Raw genomic sequence first — 17,011 nt, forward strand, 5'->3', positions numbered from 1 at the left:
GGGGGTCTTAGGTCCCTTTAGGGGAGGTCTGGACTCCCTTGGGGGGGCTGGGGGCACTTTGGGGGGGGGCTCTTTAGGGGGGCTGGGGGCACTTGGGGGGGCCTGGGGGCCCTTTGGGGGTGATGCCCCCCCTTTTAGGGGGGTCCTGGCCTCTTACTGCCCCTCTGGGGGGGTGTCTTGGGGAGGGGGGGGCTTCACAGGGGGTCCCCAAGGCGTGGGGGGGGTCCCCGAGGCGGGGGGTTCCCTAAGGGCCCCCATAGTGGGGAGGGGGCCGAGTGCGCATGCGCAGCTCCTCCACCCCACCAGGGGGCGCCCGCCCCGCCAAACCCCGCCCTTCCCCGGGCACCGCGCATGCGCTTTCCCCTTCCCGAAGCCGCCACGGGGACGGGCGGGCGCGACGGTGGCCGGCGGCGACCTCAAAACCTCCGCCGTCGGCCTTCGCGGCGGGCGGACGGTGGCCCGGCGGGGTCAGGCCGCGCCTGCGCCCTGCGCTGTTTGTGCATTCTGGCTGCGCGGCGGCGGCGCTGGCTGCGGGGGAAGATGGCGGCGTCCTCGCTGGAGCAGAAGCTCTCCCGCTTGGAGGCCAAGCTCAAGCAGGAAAACCGCGAAGCCCGCCGCCGGATCGACCTCAACCTCGACATCAGCCCCGCCCGGGCCCGGCCCAGTAAGGCGCAACCGGGGGAAGGGGAGGGGTGGAACCGGGCCCAGGCCCGGGCGGGGGCGGCTGAGGCGATTGGGGGGGGGAGGGGGCTGGGTTTGGGGCGGCCTCGTTGTTGGGGTTTTATGAAGGGGTCTGGGGGCTGCGTTAGGAGCTGGGGGGGGCAGGGGCTGGTGTAGGGGTGCTGGGGGGCGGTGGAGGCCCTTTGAGGGGTGTTGGGGGGGCTGAGGGAGACTGAGGGGCATTGGGGGGCGGCTGGGGCTGGTTTAGGGGTGTCAGGGGCAGCTGAGGCTGGTTTAGGGGTGTTGGGGGGCAGGTGAGGCTGGTTTAGGGGTACTGGGGGGCAATTATTGCAGGTTGGGGCGCAGTTGGGGCTGGTTTAGGGGTACTGGGGGGCAGGTGCGGCTGGTTTAGGGGTACTGGGAGGCAGGTGAGGCTGGTTTAGGGGTGTTGGGGGGCAGGTGAGGCTGGTTTAGGGGTGTTGGGGGGCAGGTTAGGCTGGTTTAGGCGTACTGGGGGGCAGTTGGGGCTGGTTTAGGGGTACTGGGGGGCAATTATTGCAGGTTTAGGGGTGTTGGGGGGCAGTTGAGGCTGGTTTAGGGGTACTGGGGGGCGGCTGGGGCAGGCTTAAGGTTATAGGGGGTGGTTATGGCGGATTGGGACGTATTGGGGGGTGGTTTGGCGGTGTCAGGGGCAGTTGGGGCTGGTTTAGGGGTACTGGGGGGCAGTTGGGGCTGGTTTAGGGCTACTGGGGGACAGCTATGGCTGTTTTAGGGATACTGGGGGGCTTGTGGGGGCAGTTTAGGGGTATTGGGGAACTCTTGGCAGTTATGGCTGGTTTAGGGGTGTTGGGGGTCTCTGGGGGGTAGTTGAGGCTGGTTTAGTTTTTTGGGGGGGCAGTTGTGGCTGGTTTAGGGATATTGGGGGGCTCTTGGGGCAGTTGTGGCTGGTTTAGGGGTATTGGGGGCAGTTGTGGCTGGTTTAGGGGTACTGGGGGGCTGTTATTGCGGGTTTAGGGGTACTGGGGGGCAGTTGGGGCTGGTTTAGGGGTGTTGGGGGGCTCTTGGGGGCATTTGGGGATGGTTTAGGGGTACTGGGGTGCAGCTGAGGCTGGTTTAGGGGTACTGGGGGGCAGGTGAGGCTGGTTTAGGGGTACTGGGGGGCAGTTGGGGCTGGTTTAGGGGTGTTGGGTGCAGTTGGGGCTGTTTTTAGGGGTACTGGAGGGCAGCTATGGCTGGTTTAGGGGTGTTGGGGGGCTCTTGGGGGCAGTTGAGGCTGGTTTAGGGGTGTTGGGGGGCGGCTGGGGCAGGCTTAAGGTTATAGGGGATGGTTATGGCGGATTGGGAGCTATTGGAGGGTGGTTTGGGGGTGTCGGGGGCAGTTAGGGCTGGTTTAGGGGTACCGGGGGGCTTGTGGGGGCAGTTTAGGGGTATTGGGGAGCTCTTGGGGACAGCTATGGCTGGTTTAGGGGTGTTGGGGGTCTCGGGGGGGGGAGTTGAGGCTGGTTTAGTTTTTTTGGGGGGGCAGTTGTGGGTGGTCTAGGGATATTGGGGGGCAGTTGGCGCTGGATTAGGGGTGTTGGGGGGCTCTTGGGGGCAGCTGAGGCTGGTTTAGGGGTACTGGGGGGCAGTTATTGCGGGTTTAGGGGTACTGGGGGGCAGTTGGGGCTGGTTTAGGGGTACTGGGGGGCTCTTGGGGGCAGTTATGGCTGGTTTAGGGTATTTTGGGGAGCAGGTGAGGCAGGTTGAGGGGTGTTGGGGGGTCTTGGGGCTGGATTAGGGCTGTGGGGGGCAGCTGAGGTGCTGGGGGGGCACTGGGGTGCCCCCGAGGGACCGCAGCGATATTGGGGGGCCCTCGAGGTCGCGTTAGGCAAAATGGGGGGGGGGGGGGGGGGTGAGGGGGGTTTTGGGGGCCACACTGGGGTTATTTGAGGGCAGCTGAGGGGGGTTGGGGCCATACTGGGTGAAATGGGGGGGCGCGAGGGCTTTACTGGGGGCAGCGGGGCTGTACTGGGGCCTGCTGGAGGCAGCGCAGGAGTTTGGGGGTTGCCAGAGGCATTTGGGGGGGGCCGGGGGGGGTATTTTGGGGGGAGGGTGTCACTACAGCAATTGAGGAGCCACTTGGGGGGGGGACACACCACCCCTCCCCCACCAGGTAGGACCTTTGGGGCGGGGTGGGGGGGGACACACACATACGGACAGACACACGGACACGGGACCCCTCAGCGCACCACAGCCGCCAGGCGAAGATTTTCCAGCATTTCCCTACGATTTCAGGGGATTTAAACAAAAAAAAAAAAAAAAACCAAACCAAAAAAAGGGCATTTTCCGGGCCGGGGGGGGCCGGAGCTGCCGGGCAGCCCCCCACCCCCCTCCCCCCACCCCCACCCCACCCCCACCCCCCGGTTTAAGTTCACCCCCCCCCCCGCCGCGGCGCCTCGCGTTTGTTCCTGTTGTGATTTATGGTTGTTTTTCTTTTCTTTTTATTTTTTTTTTCCCTTCCCCCCCCCCCCGTTTTTTTTTATTTTCTCCCCCCTCGCCCCCCCTCACCCCCCCCCCCCCCACCCCCCCCCCCCCCCCCCCAAAATCCAGTTATCGTCATCACCCTAAGCCCCGCTCCCGCTCCGTCCCAGCGAGCAGGTACCACATCGCCGCCGCCGCTTGGGTTTCTCCTGCATCCCCCCCCCCCCCCCCACTTCTAACACTCCCCCTCGCTGACGCCCACCCTGTCCCCCTCCTCGGGGACACCCCCCTGTCCCCATGTCCCCCCCCTCACCCACAGCAGGTCGCCCCCCGCCCCGGCACATCCTAAACCCGCCCGTGCCTCAGTTTCCCCACTCAGTGGAGCAGCTTTTCCCCGTCAGCTTCTCCCCGCTCGCCCCGTGTGTCCCCCCCGAATGTCCCCATGTCCCCCCCCCCCCCCGAATGTCCCCGTGTGTCGTCCCCCCCCCCCCCTTTCCCCGCGTGGCTGTCCTGCCTGTCGCATGGAGTGTGGCCCCCGGCCCGGCCCCCGCGGGGGGCATGGCCCGGCCCCGCGGGGCCTGCGGCCGCGGGAAACGGCATGGGACGGGGGGGGAGGGGGCACTGGGGTGGGCTTGGGGGCGAAAGCGGGCGGGAATGAGGGAAAATGGGGCGGGAATGAGGGAAAATGGGGCGGGAATGGGCAAAATGGGGTGGGAAGGGGCAAGATGGGGCAGGAACGGGCAAAATGGGGCTGAGCCGAAATGGGGTGGGAATGGGCAAAATGGGGTGGGAATGGGCAAAATGGGGCAGGAACGGGCAAAATGGGGCGGGAATGGGCAAAATGGGGCAGGAACGGGCAAAATGGGGTGGGAATGGGCAAAATGGGGCTGAGCCGAAATGGGGCGGGAATGGGCAAAATGGGGCAGGAACGGGCAAAATGGGGCGGGAATGGGCAAAATGGGGCTGAGCCGAAATGGGGCGGGAATGGGCAAAATGGGGCAGGAACGGGCAAAATGGGGTGGGAATGGGCAAAATGGGGCTGAGCCAAAATGGGGCGGGAACGGGCAAAATGGGGCAGGAACGGGCAAAATGGGGTGGGAATGGGCAAAATGGGGCTGAGCCGAAATGGGGCGGGAATGGGCAAAATGGGGCGGGAATGGGCAAAATGGGGCTGAGCCAAAATGGGGCGGGAATGGGCAAAATGGGGCTGAGCCGAAATGGGGCGGGAATGGGCAAAATGGGGCAGGAACGGGCAAAATGGGGTGGGAATGGGCAAAATGGGGCTGAGCCGAAATGGGGCGGGAATGGGCAAAATGGGGCGGGAATGGGCAAAATGGGGCAGGAACGGGCAAAATGGGGCTGAGCCAAAATGGGGCGGGAATGGGCAAAATGGGGCAGGAACGGGCAAAATGGGGCTGAGCCAAAATGGGGCAGAAATGGGCAAAATGGCGCTGAGCTGAAACGGGGCAGAAATGGGCAAAACGAGGCAGGAACGGACAAAATGGGGCAGCAACAAAAAAATGGGCAGGAACGGGCAAAACTGGGCAGAAATGGGCAAAATGGTTCTGAGCCAAAATGGGGCGGGAACAAAAAAATGGGGCAGGAACGGGTAAAATGGGACAGAAATGGGCAAAATGGGGCTGACGGGGTCTCCCCCCCCCCCCCCATTTTGGGGGGCTGACGGGGTCTCACCCCCCCCCCATTTTGGGGGGCTGACGGGGTCTCTCTGCCCCCCCCCTCCCCATTTTGGGGGGCTGACAGGGTCTCTCTCCCCCCCATTTTGGGGGGCTGACGGGGTCTCTCTGCCCCCCCCCCCCATTTCAGGGGGCTGACGGGGTCTCTCTCCCCCACCATTTTGGGGGGCTGACGGGGTCTCTCTGCCCCCCCCCCATTTTGGGGGGCTGACGGGGTCTCTCTCCCCCCCATTTTGGGGGGCTGACGGGGTCTCTCTGCCCCCCCCCGTGTTTGGGGGGCTGACGGGGTCTCTCTGCCCCCCCCCCATTTTGGGGGGCTGACGGGGTCTCTCTGCCCCCCCCCGTGTTTCGGGGGGCTGACGGGGTCTCTCTCCCCCCCCCAGCTCTGCAGCTGCCGCTGGTGAGCGACGGCGGGGGCCGGGCCGTGCTCCCCGAGGGCCCCCAGCACCCGCCGCCCCCCTCCCGCCCCCGCCACATGCTGGGGCTGCCCCCGCCGCCCTTCCTGGTGCCCCGCAGCGTCGAGAGGTGAGACCCGCCCCCCCCTCCCGCCCCATTGGCCGGGCGGGCGGCCGCCCCTGTCCTGATTGGTCCGCTCTCCCCTGGGCTGGGGGGGCTGGGCGGCTGGTGCGCCGCGATTGGCTGAACGGGGCGGGGGGGGGAGGGAGGGGGTTGGGGGGGAGCGCGTGTGCTGGTTGGGCGGAGGTCCAGGGGGATCGCGTGCTGATTGGCCGGAAGTCGGGGGGGAATCGTGTGCGCTGATTGGCCAGAGGTCTGGTGGAATCACATGCACTGATTGGCCAGAGGTTCGGGGTGTCACGCGTGCTGATTGGCCAGAGGTTCAGGGGGATCACGTGCAGTGATTGGCCAGAGGTCCAGGGGATCGCGTGTGCCGATTGGCCAGAGGTCCGGTAGAATCACGTGCGCTGATTGGCCAAAGGTTCAAGGTGATCAGGTGCAGCGATTGGCCAGAGGTCCGGGGGATCGCGTGTGCTGATTGGCCAGAAGACCGGGGGGAATCGCATGTGCTGATTGGCCAGAGGTTCAGGGTGATCACGTGCAGCGATTGGCCAGAGGTCCGGGGGATTGCGTGTGCTGATTGGTCAGAAGTCCAGGGGGAATCGTGTGTGCTGATTGGTCAGAAGTCCGGGGGGAATCGTGTGTGCTGATTGGCCAGAGGTCTGGGGGATCACTTATTGGCTTACTGGCCAGAGGTCCGGTGGAATCACGTGCACTGATTGGCCAGAGGTCCAGGGGATCGCGTGCACTGATTGGCCAAGAGGTCCGGGGGAATCGTGTGCTGATTGGCCAGGCAGGAAATTTGTTCTATGCTGATTGGCCGGGTATAGAAGAGCCCCCAGGTGCTGGTTGGTCAGCCGTTCAGGGTAGCACGTCTGCTCATTGGCTGGCCAGGCAGGAGATTTACTGGTGTTGATTGGCCAGGTGTGCGGAAGCCGTGGATGCTGATTGGCCAGACGTCCAAAGGATCACGGGTGCTGATTGGCCAGGCAGGTTGGAGACTGTGGGTGCTGATTGGCCAGGCAGGTTGGAGATATACGTGTGCTGATTGGCTGGTCAGGCAAGAGAGTTGTGTGCTCATTGGCCAGATGTGCAGGAACCCCTGGTTGCTGATTGGCCAGGCAGGCAGGAGACTTGCTTGTGCTGATTGGCCAGGTGCCTAGGAAACCGCATGTGCTGATTGGCCAGGTGTGCAGGAGACTGTGTCTGCTGATTGGCCAGAGGTTTAAACTGTTGTGGGTGCTGATTGGCCAGGCAGGAGGTTCCCGTGCACTGATTGGCTGGGTGTAAAGGAAGCAATGTGTGCTGATTGGCCAGGCAGAGAGGATTCCCTGTGTACTGATTGGCCGGATAGCTGCGATTCCGCGCATGCTGATTGGCCAGGCAGAGAGGAGATCTCCTTGCGCTGATTGGTTGGGTGACCAGAAGCACATGGATGTTGATTGGCCGAGTAGACATGTCCCCCCAGTGCTGATTGGCCCGGAGACCCTTCCCTCTGCTGATTGGCCACGTGGGCACACCCCTCATTCCCCCTGTGTGCTGATTGGCCAGGCTTCCCCCCGAACATGCTGATTGGTCAGGTACCCCCATATTGACTGGCCAGACACCCCCTCCCATGTGCTGATTGGCCAGTTGTGTGGGTGTGTCCTGCATGTGCTGATTGGCCAGGAGCCCTGCCCCATACTGATTGGCCAGGCATCTCCCTCCCCCATGACGTCCTGATTGGCCAGGTGCCCCGCTCCCCATGTGCTGATTGGCCAGACACCCCTGCCCTATGCTGATTGGCCAGAGGGTCCTCGTGCTGATTGCCCAGGCATCTCCGCCCCCGTGTGCTGATTGGCCAGGCCTCCCTCCCCCCCGTTACCCCATGCTGATTGGCCAGGCCTCCCCTTTGCCTCATGCTGATTGGCCAGGCCTCCCCTTTGCCTCATGCTGATTGGCCAGGGTCCCCCCTTGCCCCATGCTGATTGGCCAGGCCTCCCCTTTGCCCCATGCTGATTGGCCAGGCCTCCCCTTTGCCCCATGCTGATTGGCCAGACCCCCCCTTGCCCTTTCTTGATTGGCCATGCCTCCCCTTTGCCTCATGCTGATTGGCCAGGGTCCCCCCTTGCCCCATGCTGATTGGCCAGGCCTCCCCTTTGCCCCATGCTGATTGGCCAGGCCTCCCCTTTGCCCCGTGCTGATTGGCCAGGCCTCCCCTTTGCCCCGTGCTGATTGGCCAGCCCCCCCCCTTTCTTCTCCCCAGCATCGAGATCGACCAGAAGCTGCAGGAGATCATGAAGCAGACGGGGTACCTCACCGTGGGGGGGCAGGTGAGCCGGGGGGGGACACGGGGGGGGGACACGGGACACGGGGGGGGGACACGGGGGACCCTGACCCCCCTACGTGTCCCATCCCCCCCCCCCCCAGCGCTACCAGGCGGAGATCAACGACCTGGAGAACCTGGGGGAGATCGGCAGCGGCACCTGCGGGCAGGTCTGGAAGATGCGCTTCCGCAAGACGGGCCACGTCATCGCCGTCAAGGTGGGCCCCCCCACCCCACCCCACCCCCGATACCGGGGTGCCCCCGCCCTGCGGCGAGGCCAGGATCGGGCCCTGGCACCCCCCCACCCTTATTTTTGTTTTTCTGCCCCCCCCCCCCCCCAGCAAATGCGGCGCTCGGGGAACCGGGAGGAGAACAAGCGGATCCTGATGGACCTGGACGTGGTGCTCAAGAGCCACGACTGCCCCTACATCGTCCAGTGCTTCGGCACCTTCATCACCAACGTGAGCCCCCCCGGGTCTGGATCCGGCCACGGGATCCCCCTCCCCGGGTCTGGATCCGGCCACAGGATCCCCCCCTGGGCTCTGGATATGGCCATGGGGGGGCCTCCGGGGTCTGGATATGGCCATGGGATCCCCCCCCAGGGTCTGGATACGGCCATGGGCCCCCCCCCAGGGTCTGGATATGGCCACAGGACCCCTCCTCAAGGTCTGGATCCAGCCACGGGGCCCGCCCTCAAGGTCTGGATCCGGCCACGGGGCCCCCCCCCCAGGTCTGGATACGGCTGTGGTCCCCCCCAGGTCTGGATCTGGCCGTGGGATCTCCCCAGGGTCAGGATCTGGCCACAGGACCCCCCCAGGGTCTGGATCCAGCCATGGGATCCCCCCTGGGGTCTGGATACATCCACGGGGCTCCCCACACCAGGATCTGGCCACGGGCCCCCCCCCAAGGGTCCGGATCCGGCTGTGGGATCCCTCCAGGGTCTGGATATGGCCACGGGATCCCCCCCCACCCCGGGGTCTGGATCCGGCCACGGGGCTCCCTGCGCCTGGATCCAGCCATTGCCGTCCCCTGTCCCTCCCGCTCCCTCCGTGTTGTCCCCATCGCCCCAGCCACAGCAGGAGGTGTCCCCAGTGTCCCCAGGATCCCTCCCCGATGTCATCAGGATCCGTCCCCGCCATCAACCTCCTCCTCTTCCTCCTCAGACCGACGTCTTCATCGCCATGGAGCTGATGGGCACCTGTGCCGAGAAGCTCAAGAAACGCATCCAAGGTCCCATCCCCGAGCGCATCCTGGGGAAGATGACGGTGGCGGTGAGCGGGGAGGGGACCCGGGGGGACGCTTGGGGACACCGTGAGGGTCCTGGCAGGGGGGGCCACCGCCGCTGACACCCCTCCCCGCAGATCGTGAAGGCCCTCTTCTACCTGAAGGAGAAGCACGGGGTGATCCACCGCGACGTCAAACCCTCCAACATCTTGTTGGACGAACGGGGTCAGGTCAAACTCTGCGACTTCGGCATCAGCGGCCGCCTCGTCGACTCCAAGGCCAAGACCCGCAGCGCCGGCTGCGCCGCCTACATGGCCGTAAGCACCCATGGGTGCTGCGGAGGGTGGGGGGGGTCCTCCTGGGGTCGTGCTGCTGCGGGGAGGTGGGGAGGGCTGGGTGCTGGTGGATTGTCCTGGGGTGGGAGCGGCGGTGGGGCTGCATGTCCTGGAGGTGGGTGCTGGGGGTCCCCCGGGGCTGTGGGTCTCCAGGATTGTGGGTGCTGCACCCCAAAGGTGGGTGCTCTGGGTCCCCTGGAGCTGTGGGTCCCCCAGGACCATGGGTGCTGCACCCCAGAGGTGGGTGCTGGGGGTCCCCCAAGACCATGGGTCCCCCAGGACCATGGGTGCTGCACCCCAGAGGTGGGTGTTGGGGGTCCCCCAAGACCATGGGTCCCCCAGGACCATGGGTGCTGCACCCCAGAGGTGGGTGTTGGGGGTCCCCCAGGATCGTGGGTGCTGCACCCCAGAGGTGGGGGCTGTGGGTCCGCCGGGGCTGTGGGTCCCCCAGGGCTGTGGGTGCTGGGGGTCCTGGCCCCCCCCGGTGCCCCGCAGCCCCCCTCTCCCCCAGCCCGAGCGCATCGACCCCCCCGACCCCACCAAGCCCGACTACGACATCCGCGCCGACGTCTGGAGCCTCGGCATCTCCCTGGTGAGCCCCAACCTGTCCCCAACCCCTCCCCGCGTCCCCACCCTGTCCCCAACATGTCCCCAGCACGTCCCTGCATCCCCACTGTGTCCCCAAAACGTCCCCGACTCTTCCCCGGGTCCCCACCACATCCCCAGCCCAACCCTGGGTCCCCAGCACGTCCCTAACGTGTCCCCAGCACATCCCTGGGTCCCCACCATGTCCCCACTGTGTCCCAAAGATGTCCTCAGCTCCCCACTGTGTCCCCACCACATCCCTACATCGTCCCTGTGTCCCCACCGCATCCCTGGGTCCCCATCTTGTCCCCAGCGTGTCCCCAACCTGTCCCCAGGTCCCACCACTTCTCCAGTGTGTCCCCACCGTGCCCACGTTGCGTCCCTGCCCTGTCCCCGCTGCGTCCCCACCACGTCCCCGTGATGCCACTGTGTCCCTGTGATGCCACCACGCCCCCGCAATCCCCTATCTCCCCGCCACATCCACCTCCATCGCTGCCACCGTGTCCCATGAGCCCACCGTGTCCCCCAGCCTCATTCCTGTGTCCCCCTGTGGCACGGCCACGTCCCTGTCCCCCCTCGGTGACGGCGGTGTCCCCGCAGGTGGAGCTGGCCACGGGGCAGTTCCCCTACCAGAACTGCAAGACGGATTTCGAGGTGCTGACGAAGGTGCTGCAGGAGGATCCCCCGCTGCTGCCCCCCGCCATGGGCTTCTCCGGGGACTTCCAGGCCTTCGTCAGGGACTGGTAGGTGACAAGCCACCCTCCCCAGGGCTGGGGACACGTCCCCGGCGTGTCCCCGGGGTGTCCCCGTGGCGCTGACCCACCTCCCCTCTCCCCCAGCCTCACCAAGGACCACAGGAAGAGACCAAAGTACAACAAGTTACTGGTGAGTCCCTGCGGCCACGTCCCCTCCGGCTGTCCCTGTCACATCTGTCCCCAGAGAGGGTCCCCGCCTCTGTCCCAGGGCGCACGCGTGTCCCCGGCCCGGCCCGGCGCGTGCTGCCATCCCCGGAGGGGTCCTCGGCCTCCCTGTCCCTGTCCCCAAGCCCCTGTCCCCATGCGTGTCTCCACACGGGTGTCTGGTGTCCGTGTCCCTGTCCCCAGCTCTGTGCCCACGCATGTCCCCACTCCCGTGTCCTGGTGCCCATGTCCTTGTGTCCCTGTCCCCGTGTCCACGTCCCCCTGCCTGTGCCCCCTCTGTCCCTGTGTCCATGCGTGTCCCCATTCCTATGTCCTGGTGCCCCTGTCCATGTCCCCATACCTGTGTCCCCGTATCCCCATGTCCCTGTCCCCACATCCGTGTCCCAGTGCCCATATCCACGTCCTGAGGCTCGCGTCCATCTCCCCACGTCCCTGTCCTTGTGTCCCCACACCCCTGTCCCCATACGTGTCCCCATTCCCGTGTTCTGGTGCCCATATCCACGTCCTGACGCTCGTGTCCATCTCCCCACGTCCCTGTCCTTGTGTCCCCATGCCCCTGTCCCCATACGTGTCCCCATTCCCATGTCCCGGTGCCCATATCCACGTCCTGACGCTCGTGTCCATCTCCCCACGTCCCTGTCCTTGTGTCCCCACACCCCTGTCCCCATATGTGTCCCCGTTCCCATGTTCTGGTGCCCATATCCACGTCCTGACGCTCGTGTCCATCTCCCTGCGCCCCCGTGTCCCTGCCCCTTGTGTCCCCATCCCTGTGCCCACGTCCCCACACCCCCGTCCTCGTGTCCCCGTGTCCCCACCGCTCACCCCCTCCCTCCCCGCAGGAGCACAACTTCATCAAGCGCTACGAGACGCTGGAGGTGGACGTGGCCTCCTGGTTCAAGGACGTCATGGCCAAGACAGAGTCCCCTCGCACCGGCGGTGGCCTCAGCCAGCACCACCTGCCCTTCTTCACCAGGTAGCACCCGCCGCCCGCCCCCGCCCGCGCTGGCCGTGACGCCCGCCGTGGCCGTGACGCCCGCCCGTGACGCCCGCCGTGGCCGTGACGCCCGCCACGGCCACCACGTGCCCCGGCAGCCACGTGGACGGCCACGGGCACGGCGCGTCCCAGCGTGTCACGGCATGTCCCAGGACATCCTGGCGTGTCCTGATGCGTGACGGCACGTCCTGGCGTCCCCAGTGTGTCCCAGTATGTCCTGGCACGTCCCCAGTGTGTCCCAGTATGTCCTAGCACGTGCTGGTGGCAGCCGGCACCTCGTGTCCTCGTGCGTCCCAGTGTGTCCCAACACATCCCAGTGTGTCCCAGTGTCTCCTGGCGCATCTGAGCGCATCCCAGTGTGTCCCCTCCCGATGTCCCTGTCCCCCTTTCTAATGCTGGGGCAGGGGGACGCCCGTGTCCCCTCCGTGTCCCCCCCTGGGTGGCCCGTGCCTCAGTTTCCCGAGAGCCAGCAGCTCCTCAGCCTCCGAGCTCAGGGCCGTCCCCTGCGGCTGCCACTGTCCCTGTCCCCAACCCCGGTGCAGGGTCCCCGAGCGGGGACAGGGATGGGGACAGGACCCAGCTGTGGGGCACTGGCAAGGGACGACACCGGGACGTGGCACCAGAATGTGACACGAGGATGTGACACGCTGGGACGTGACATGGGGACGTGACCTGGGGACGCAGTGCAGGGACGTGGCACGCTGGGATGTGACACGGGGATGTGGCACGCTGGGATGCGACACAGACGCGGCACAGCGGGACGTGGCACAGGGACGTGGCACGGGGACACGGCACGTGACACAGGGACACGGCACAGGGATGTGGCACGGGGATGTGACACGGGGGCACGGCTTGGGGACGTGGCACAGGGATGTGACATGGGGACGTGGGCATGGAGATGGCACGGGGATGTGGCACACGGATGTGACGGGATGGAGGACGACGCGCGGGGACACGGGGGACGTGGCACGGAGAGACGGCGCAGAGGGACGACGCGATGGCACAGCGACGTGGCACGGAGGTGTGACATTGGCACGTGGCATGGAGGTGGCACGGTGACACGGCACAGGGATGCGACATGGGCACGTGGCATGGAGATGGCACGGGGATGTGGCATGGGGACACGGCGCAGGGACGTGGGACGGGGGACAACACGGAGACCCAGCGTGGGGACGTGACACGGAGGGACGACGTGGGGACACGGCAGAGAGGTGGCATGGAGGGATGGCACGGAGATGACACGGGGACGCAGCACAGAGATGGCACCAGGATGTGACACGGGGACACGGCGCCGAAGGACGACATGGAGAGGTGGCCTGGGGACACGGCGTGGGGACGTGGCACAGAGAGATGGCTTGGGGACGTGGCACGAGGGATGACACGGAGCGGCGGCACGGAGATGGCACGGGGACGCGGCGCAGAGGGACGCTGTGGGGACACGGCGTGGGGACACGGCACGGATGTGACACAGAGGGACGTCGCGGGGACACAGCACGGGGACGTGACGCAGAGGGACGCTGTGGGGACACGGCGTGGGGACACGGCACGGATGTGACACAGAGGGACGTCGCGGGGACACGGCACGGGGACGTGACGCAGAGGGACGATGCGGGGACACGACATGGGGACACGTCATGGGGACGTGACACAGAGGGACAATGCGGGGACACGGCAGAAGCCCCGGGGGTGACGGTGGCCCTCGGGCGACGGGGACACGGTGACATGGGGCCGGCGCGAGGCCACGCAGCGACAATCAGGGCTGGGGACGGGGCGCGGGGCCGCCGCGGGGCCGCCTCGTGCGTGGTCCCCGCGTGTCCCCCCCCGTGTCCCCGTGTCCCCCGGGGTGGCAGCAGGTGCAGTTTTAGTGCATTGTGGGCGCGGGCGGCGACTCCCCCTCGTTATCGTCGTTATTATTAATTATTATTATTATAAATGCGCATGTGGAACCCGAGGGGCCGCGTCGGCGTCAGGCTCTGGGGGACAGCGGGGGACACTGGGGACATGGGGGACACAGGAGGATGTGGGAGGACAGGGATGGGGACACGGAGGGACGTTGGGGACAGGGAGACGGGGTCATGGGACATTGGGGTACATTGGGGACACGGGGGGACATGGGGGACACAGGAGGATGTGGGAGGACAGGGATGGGGACACGGGGGGACAGGGAGACAGGGGGTCGTGGGACATTGGGGGACATTGGGGGACATTGGGGACACAGGAGGATGTGGGAGGACAGGGATGGGGACACGGGGGGACAGGGGGGACAGGGAGACCGGGGGTCGTGGGACATTGGGGACATGGGGGACACAGGAGGATGTAGGAAGATGGGGACGGGGGGACATTGGGGACGGGGAGACGGGGGGGTCGTGGGACATTGGGGACATGAGGACATGGGGGACACAGGAGGATGTGGGAGGATGGGGATGGGGACACGGGGGGACACTGGGGACATGGGGGGGACATGGGGGACACAGGAAGGCGTGGGAGGATGGGGACATCGATTTGGGGACATGGGGGGACAGACATTGGGGACACGGGACAGGGTGATGGGGCCAGGGACATGGGGGACATTGGGGACAGGGAGACGTGGGAGGAGAGGGATGGGGACATCAAGGGGGGACATTGGGGACACAGGAGGATACGGGGGGGTCACGGAGGGAGGTGGGGATGTTGGGGACATTGGGACATGGGGGACAGAGGAAGAGATGGGAGGACAGGGATGGGGATGATGGGGACAGGGGGGGACATGGGGGACTCGGGAAGATGGGGGACATGGAGAGCTGGGGACACGGGAAGACATGGGAGGAGAGATGGGGACATCAATATGGGGGACATCGGGGGGACATTGGGACGTGGACACGGGAAGATGTTGGGAGGAGAGGGATGGGGACGTGGACACTGGGGACATTGAGGGGACGTGGGGGACACAGGAGGATAGGGGGGAGATGGGGACATGGGGAACAGGGGACGTTGGGGACATGGGGGGACATCAGGGGCATCGGGGATGCAGGGGACATGGGGGGACGTTGGGGGAGGACACTGGGGACACGGGGGGACATCGGGGCCATTGGGGGATACAGGGGACATTGAGGACACGGGGGGGACATCAAGGCCATTAGGGGACACGGGGGGACATGGGGGACATGGGGGGGACACCGGGGACACTGGGGACACGGGGGGGACATCAGGGCCATTGGGGGATGCAGGGGACACGGGGGGGACGTTGGGGGAGGACACTGGGGACACGGGGGGACATCAAGGCCATTGGGGGACACGGGGGGACATTGGGGACATGGGGGGGACACCGGGGACACTGGGGGACACTGGGGACATGGGGGGGACATCAGGGCCATTGGGGGATGCAGGGGACACGGGGGGGACGTTGGGGGAGGACACTGGGGACGCGGGGGGGGCATCAAGGCCATTGGGGGACACGGAGGGACATTGGGGGCACGGGGGGGGGGACACCGGGGCCACTGGGGGAGGCTGGGGACACGGGGGGGACATCAGGGCCATTGGGGGATGCAGGGGACACGGGGGGACGTTGGGGGAGGACACTGGGGACACGGGGGGGACATCGGGGCCATTGGGGGATGCAGGGGACCCTGGGGACACCGGGGACACGGGGGGGACACCGGGGACAGGCGGGGGTGCCGGGGTCCCTCCCCGGTGACGTCCCCGCCGCCCAAGGCCGGGCGCTGTCGCTGGGGACGCGGTGGCCTCGCCGCCCCCCACGCGTGGGCGGGAGCCGGGGACAGCGCTGGGGACACGGGTGGGACCCGCCAGCGCCCGAGCAGCCCCGGGGACCCGCGTGGGACCCCGCACCCCCCCATGGCGCCGCGCTGGAGCCCCCCCCGCCGCCTCCTCCTCCTCCTCTTCCTCCTCCTGCCCGGGGGGGGCCCCGCAGGTGGGGGCGGGGGGGGCACGGGGGGGGCCAGGGGTCCTGGGGGGTCCCAGGGGGTCGCAGGGGTTTGGGGGGGGCATGGGGGGCACCCAGGGTCCTGGGGGGACACGGGGGGGACCCAGGGGTCCTGGGGGGGAGATATGGGGGGACCCAGGCAGCCGGGGGGAACATGGGGGGACCCAGGGTCCTGGGGGGGCCCCAGGGGGTCCCAGGGGTCTTGGGAGGGGACATGGGGGGGACCCTGGGGGATCCCAAGGGGTCCCAGGTGTCTTGGGGGGGTCATGGGGGGTCCCAGGCGTCTTGGGAGGGGACATGGGGGGACCCGGGGGTCCTGGGGGGGCAAGAAGGGGACCCTCCAGGGGGTGGGGGGGTTTGGGGGGACCCAGGTGTCTTGGGGGGGTCATGGGGGGCCCCGGGGAGGACAAAGAGGGGACCCGGGGGTCCTGGGGGGGGATATGGGGGGACCCAGGGGTCCGGGGAGGACACGGGGGGCCCAGGGCTCCGGAGGGGGGGGGGACATGGGGGGCCCAGGGGGTCCCAGGTGTCGCCGTCCGCAGGGCCCCCCCGGGCTGGCCGTGGGGCGACTCGGGGGGGCCGGGGGGGCCCCCCAGCCCCCAGAGGCCGCGCTGCAGCAGGGAAGGGCCCGGGGTGAGTGGGGAGGGGGCACTGGGAGCACTGGGGGGGAACTAGGGCTCTGCGACGGGTAACTGGGAGCCCTGGGGGGGGTTACTGGGAGGCACTGGGAGGGCACTGGAGGGGAACTGGGAGGCGCTGGAAGCGCTGGGGGGTCACTGGGTGGCCCTGGGGGGTAACTGGGAGGCACTGGGCATGACTGGGAGGCACTGGGAGGGGTAGGGGGGGCACTAGGGGTCACTGGTAGCACTGGGTGGTAACTGGAGGGTCCCTGAGAGCACTGGGAGGTGTAGGGGGGCACTGAGGGTCACTGGGTGGTGAGTGGGTGTGACTGGGAGACACTGGGAGGGGTAGGGGAGGGACTAGGGGTGACTGGGAGGTAACTGGGGGTTACTGGGAGGCACTGGGAGAGGTAGGGGGGGCAGCGGGGGTGACTGGGTGGTAACTGGGGGGGTCACTGGGAGGGGTAGAGGGGGCACTGGGAACACTGTGGTAATTGGGAGGTCCCTGGGAGCACTGGGAGTAGTAGGGGGGGGCACTGGGGGTGACTGGGAGGTAAGTGGGGGGAGTCACTGGGGGCGACTGGGAGGCACTGGGAGGGATGGGGGGGCACTGGAGGTGACTGGGCGGTAACTGGGGGGGGTCACTGGGAGCACTGGGCGGGGGGGGCACCGGGGGTGACGGGGCGGTAACCGGGGGCAGGGGGTGACCGGTGCCCCCGGCCGGTGCCGCAGCCCCGCTGCCCCCCCCGCCCCCCCCGCCTGCGCCTGGACGTCTCCGC

General features: G+C 67.1%; 1 protein-coding gene across 3 annotated transcripts; it reads left to right on the forward strand.

The window, feature by feature from the left end:
• The first annotated feature begins 359 nt into the window (after positions 1–359).
• MAP2K7 (mitogen-activated protein kinase kinase 7) lies at positions 360–13,644 on the forward strand. 3 transcript variants are annotated; one of them, XM_087778187.1, is made up of 13 exons: positions 409–664; positions 3,250–3,297; positions 5,198–5,339; positions 7,576–7,642; positions 7,740–7,853; positions 7,977–8,096; positions 8,799–8,906; positions 8,997–9,176; positions 9,706–9,786; positions 10,380–10,522; positions 10,619–10,664; positions 11,539–11,672; positions 12,563–13,644. In XM_087778187.1, exons 1-13 carry the CDS (start codon positions 541–543, stop codon positions 12,750–12,752), a joined length of 1,497 nt encoding a protein of 498 aa, XP_087634313.1. In that variant the 5' UTR covers positions 409–540; the 3' UTR covers positions 12,753–13,644. The 3 variants fall into 3 exon arrangements, with proteins under 3 accessions (XP_087634312.1, XP_087634313.1, XP_087634311.1); XM_087778186.1 differs by lacking the exon at positions 12,563–13,644 and having other exon boundaries at positions 360–664; positions 11,539–12,517; XM_087778185.1 differs by lacking the exons at positions 3,250–3,297; positions 12,563–13,644 and having other exon boundaries at positions 11,539–12,517.
• The last annotated feature ends 3,367 nt before the right edge of the window (positions 13,645–17,011 follow it).

Source organism: Nipponia nippon, unplaced genomic scaffold (genome assembly GCF_047370975.1).
Source record: "Nipponia nippon isolate SJK-2023a ecotype South Korea unplaced genomic scaffold, ASM4737097v1 scaffold_42, whole genome shotgun sequence".
Classification (NCBI taxonomy): Eukaryota; Metazoa; Chordata; class Aves; order Pelecaniformes; family Threskiornithidae; genus Nipponia; species Nipponia nippon.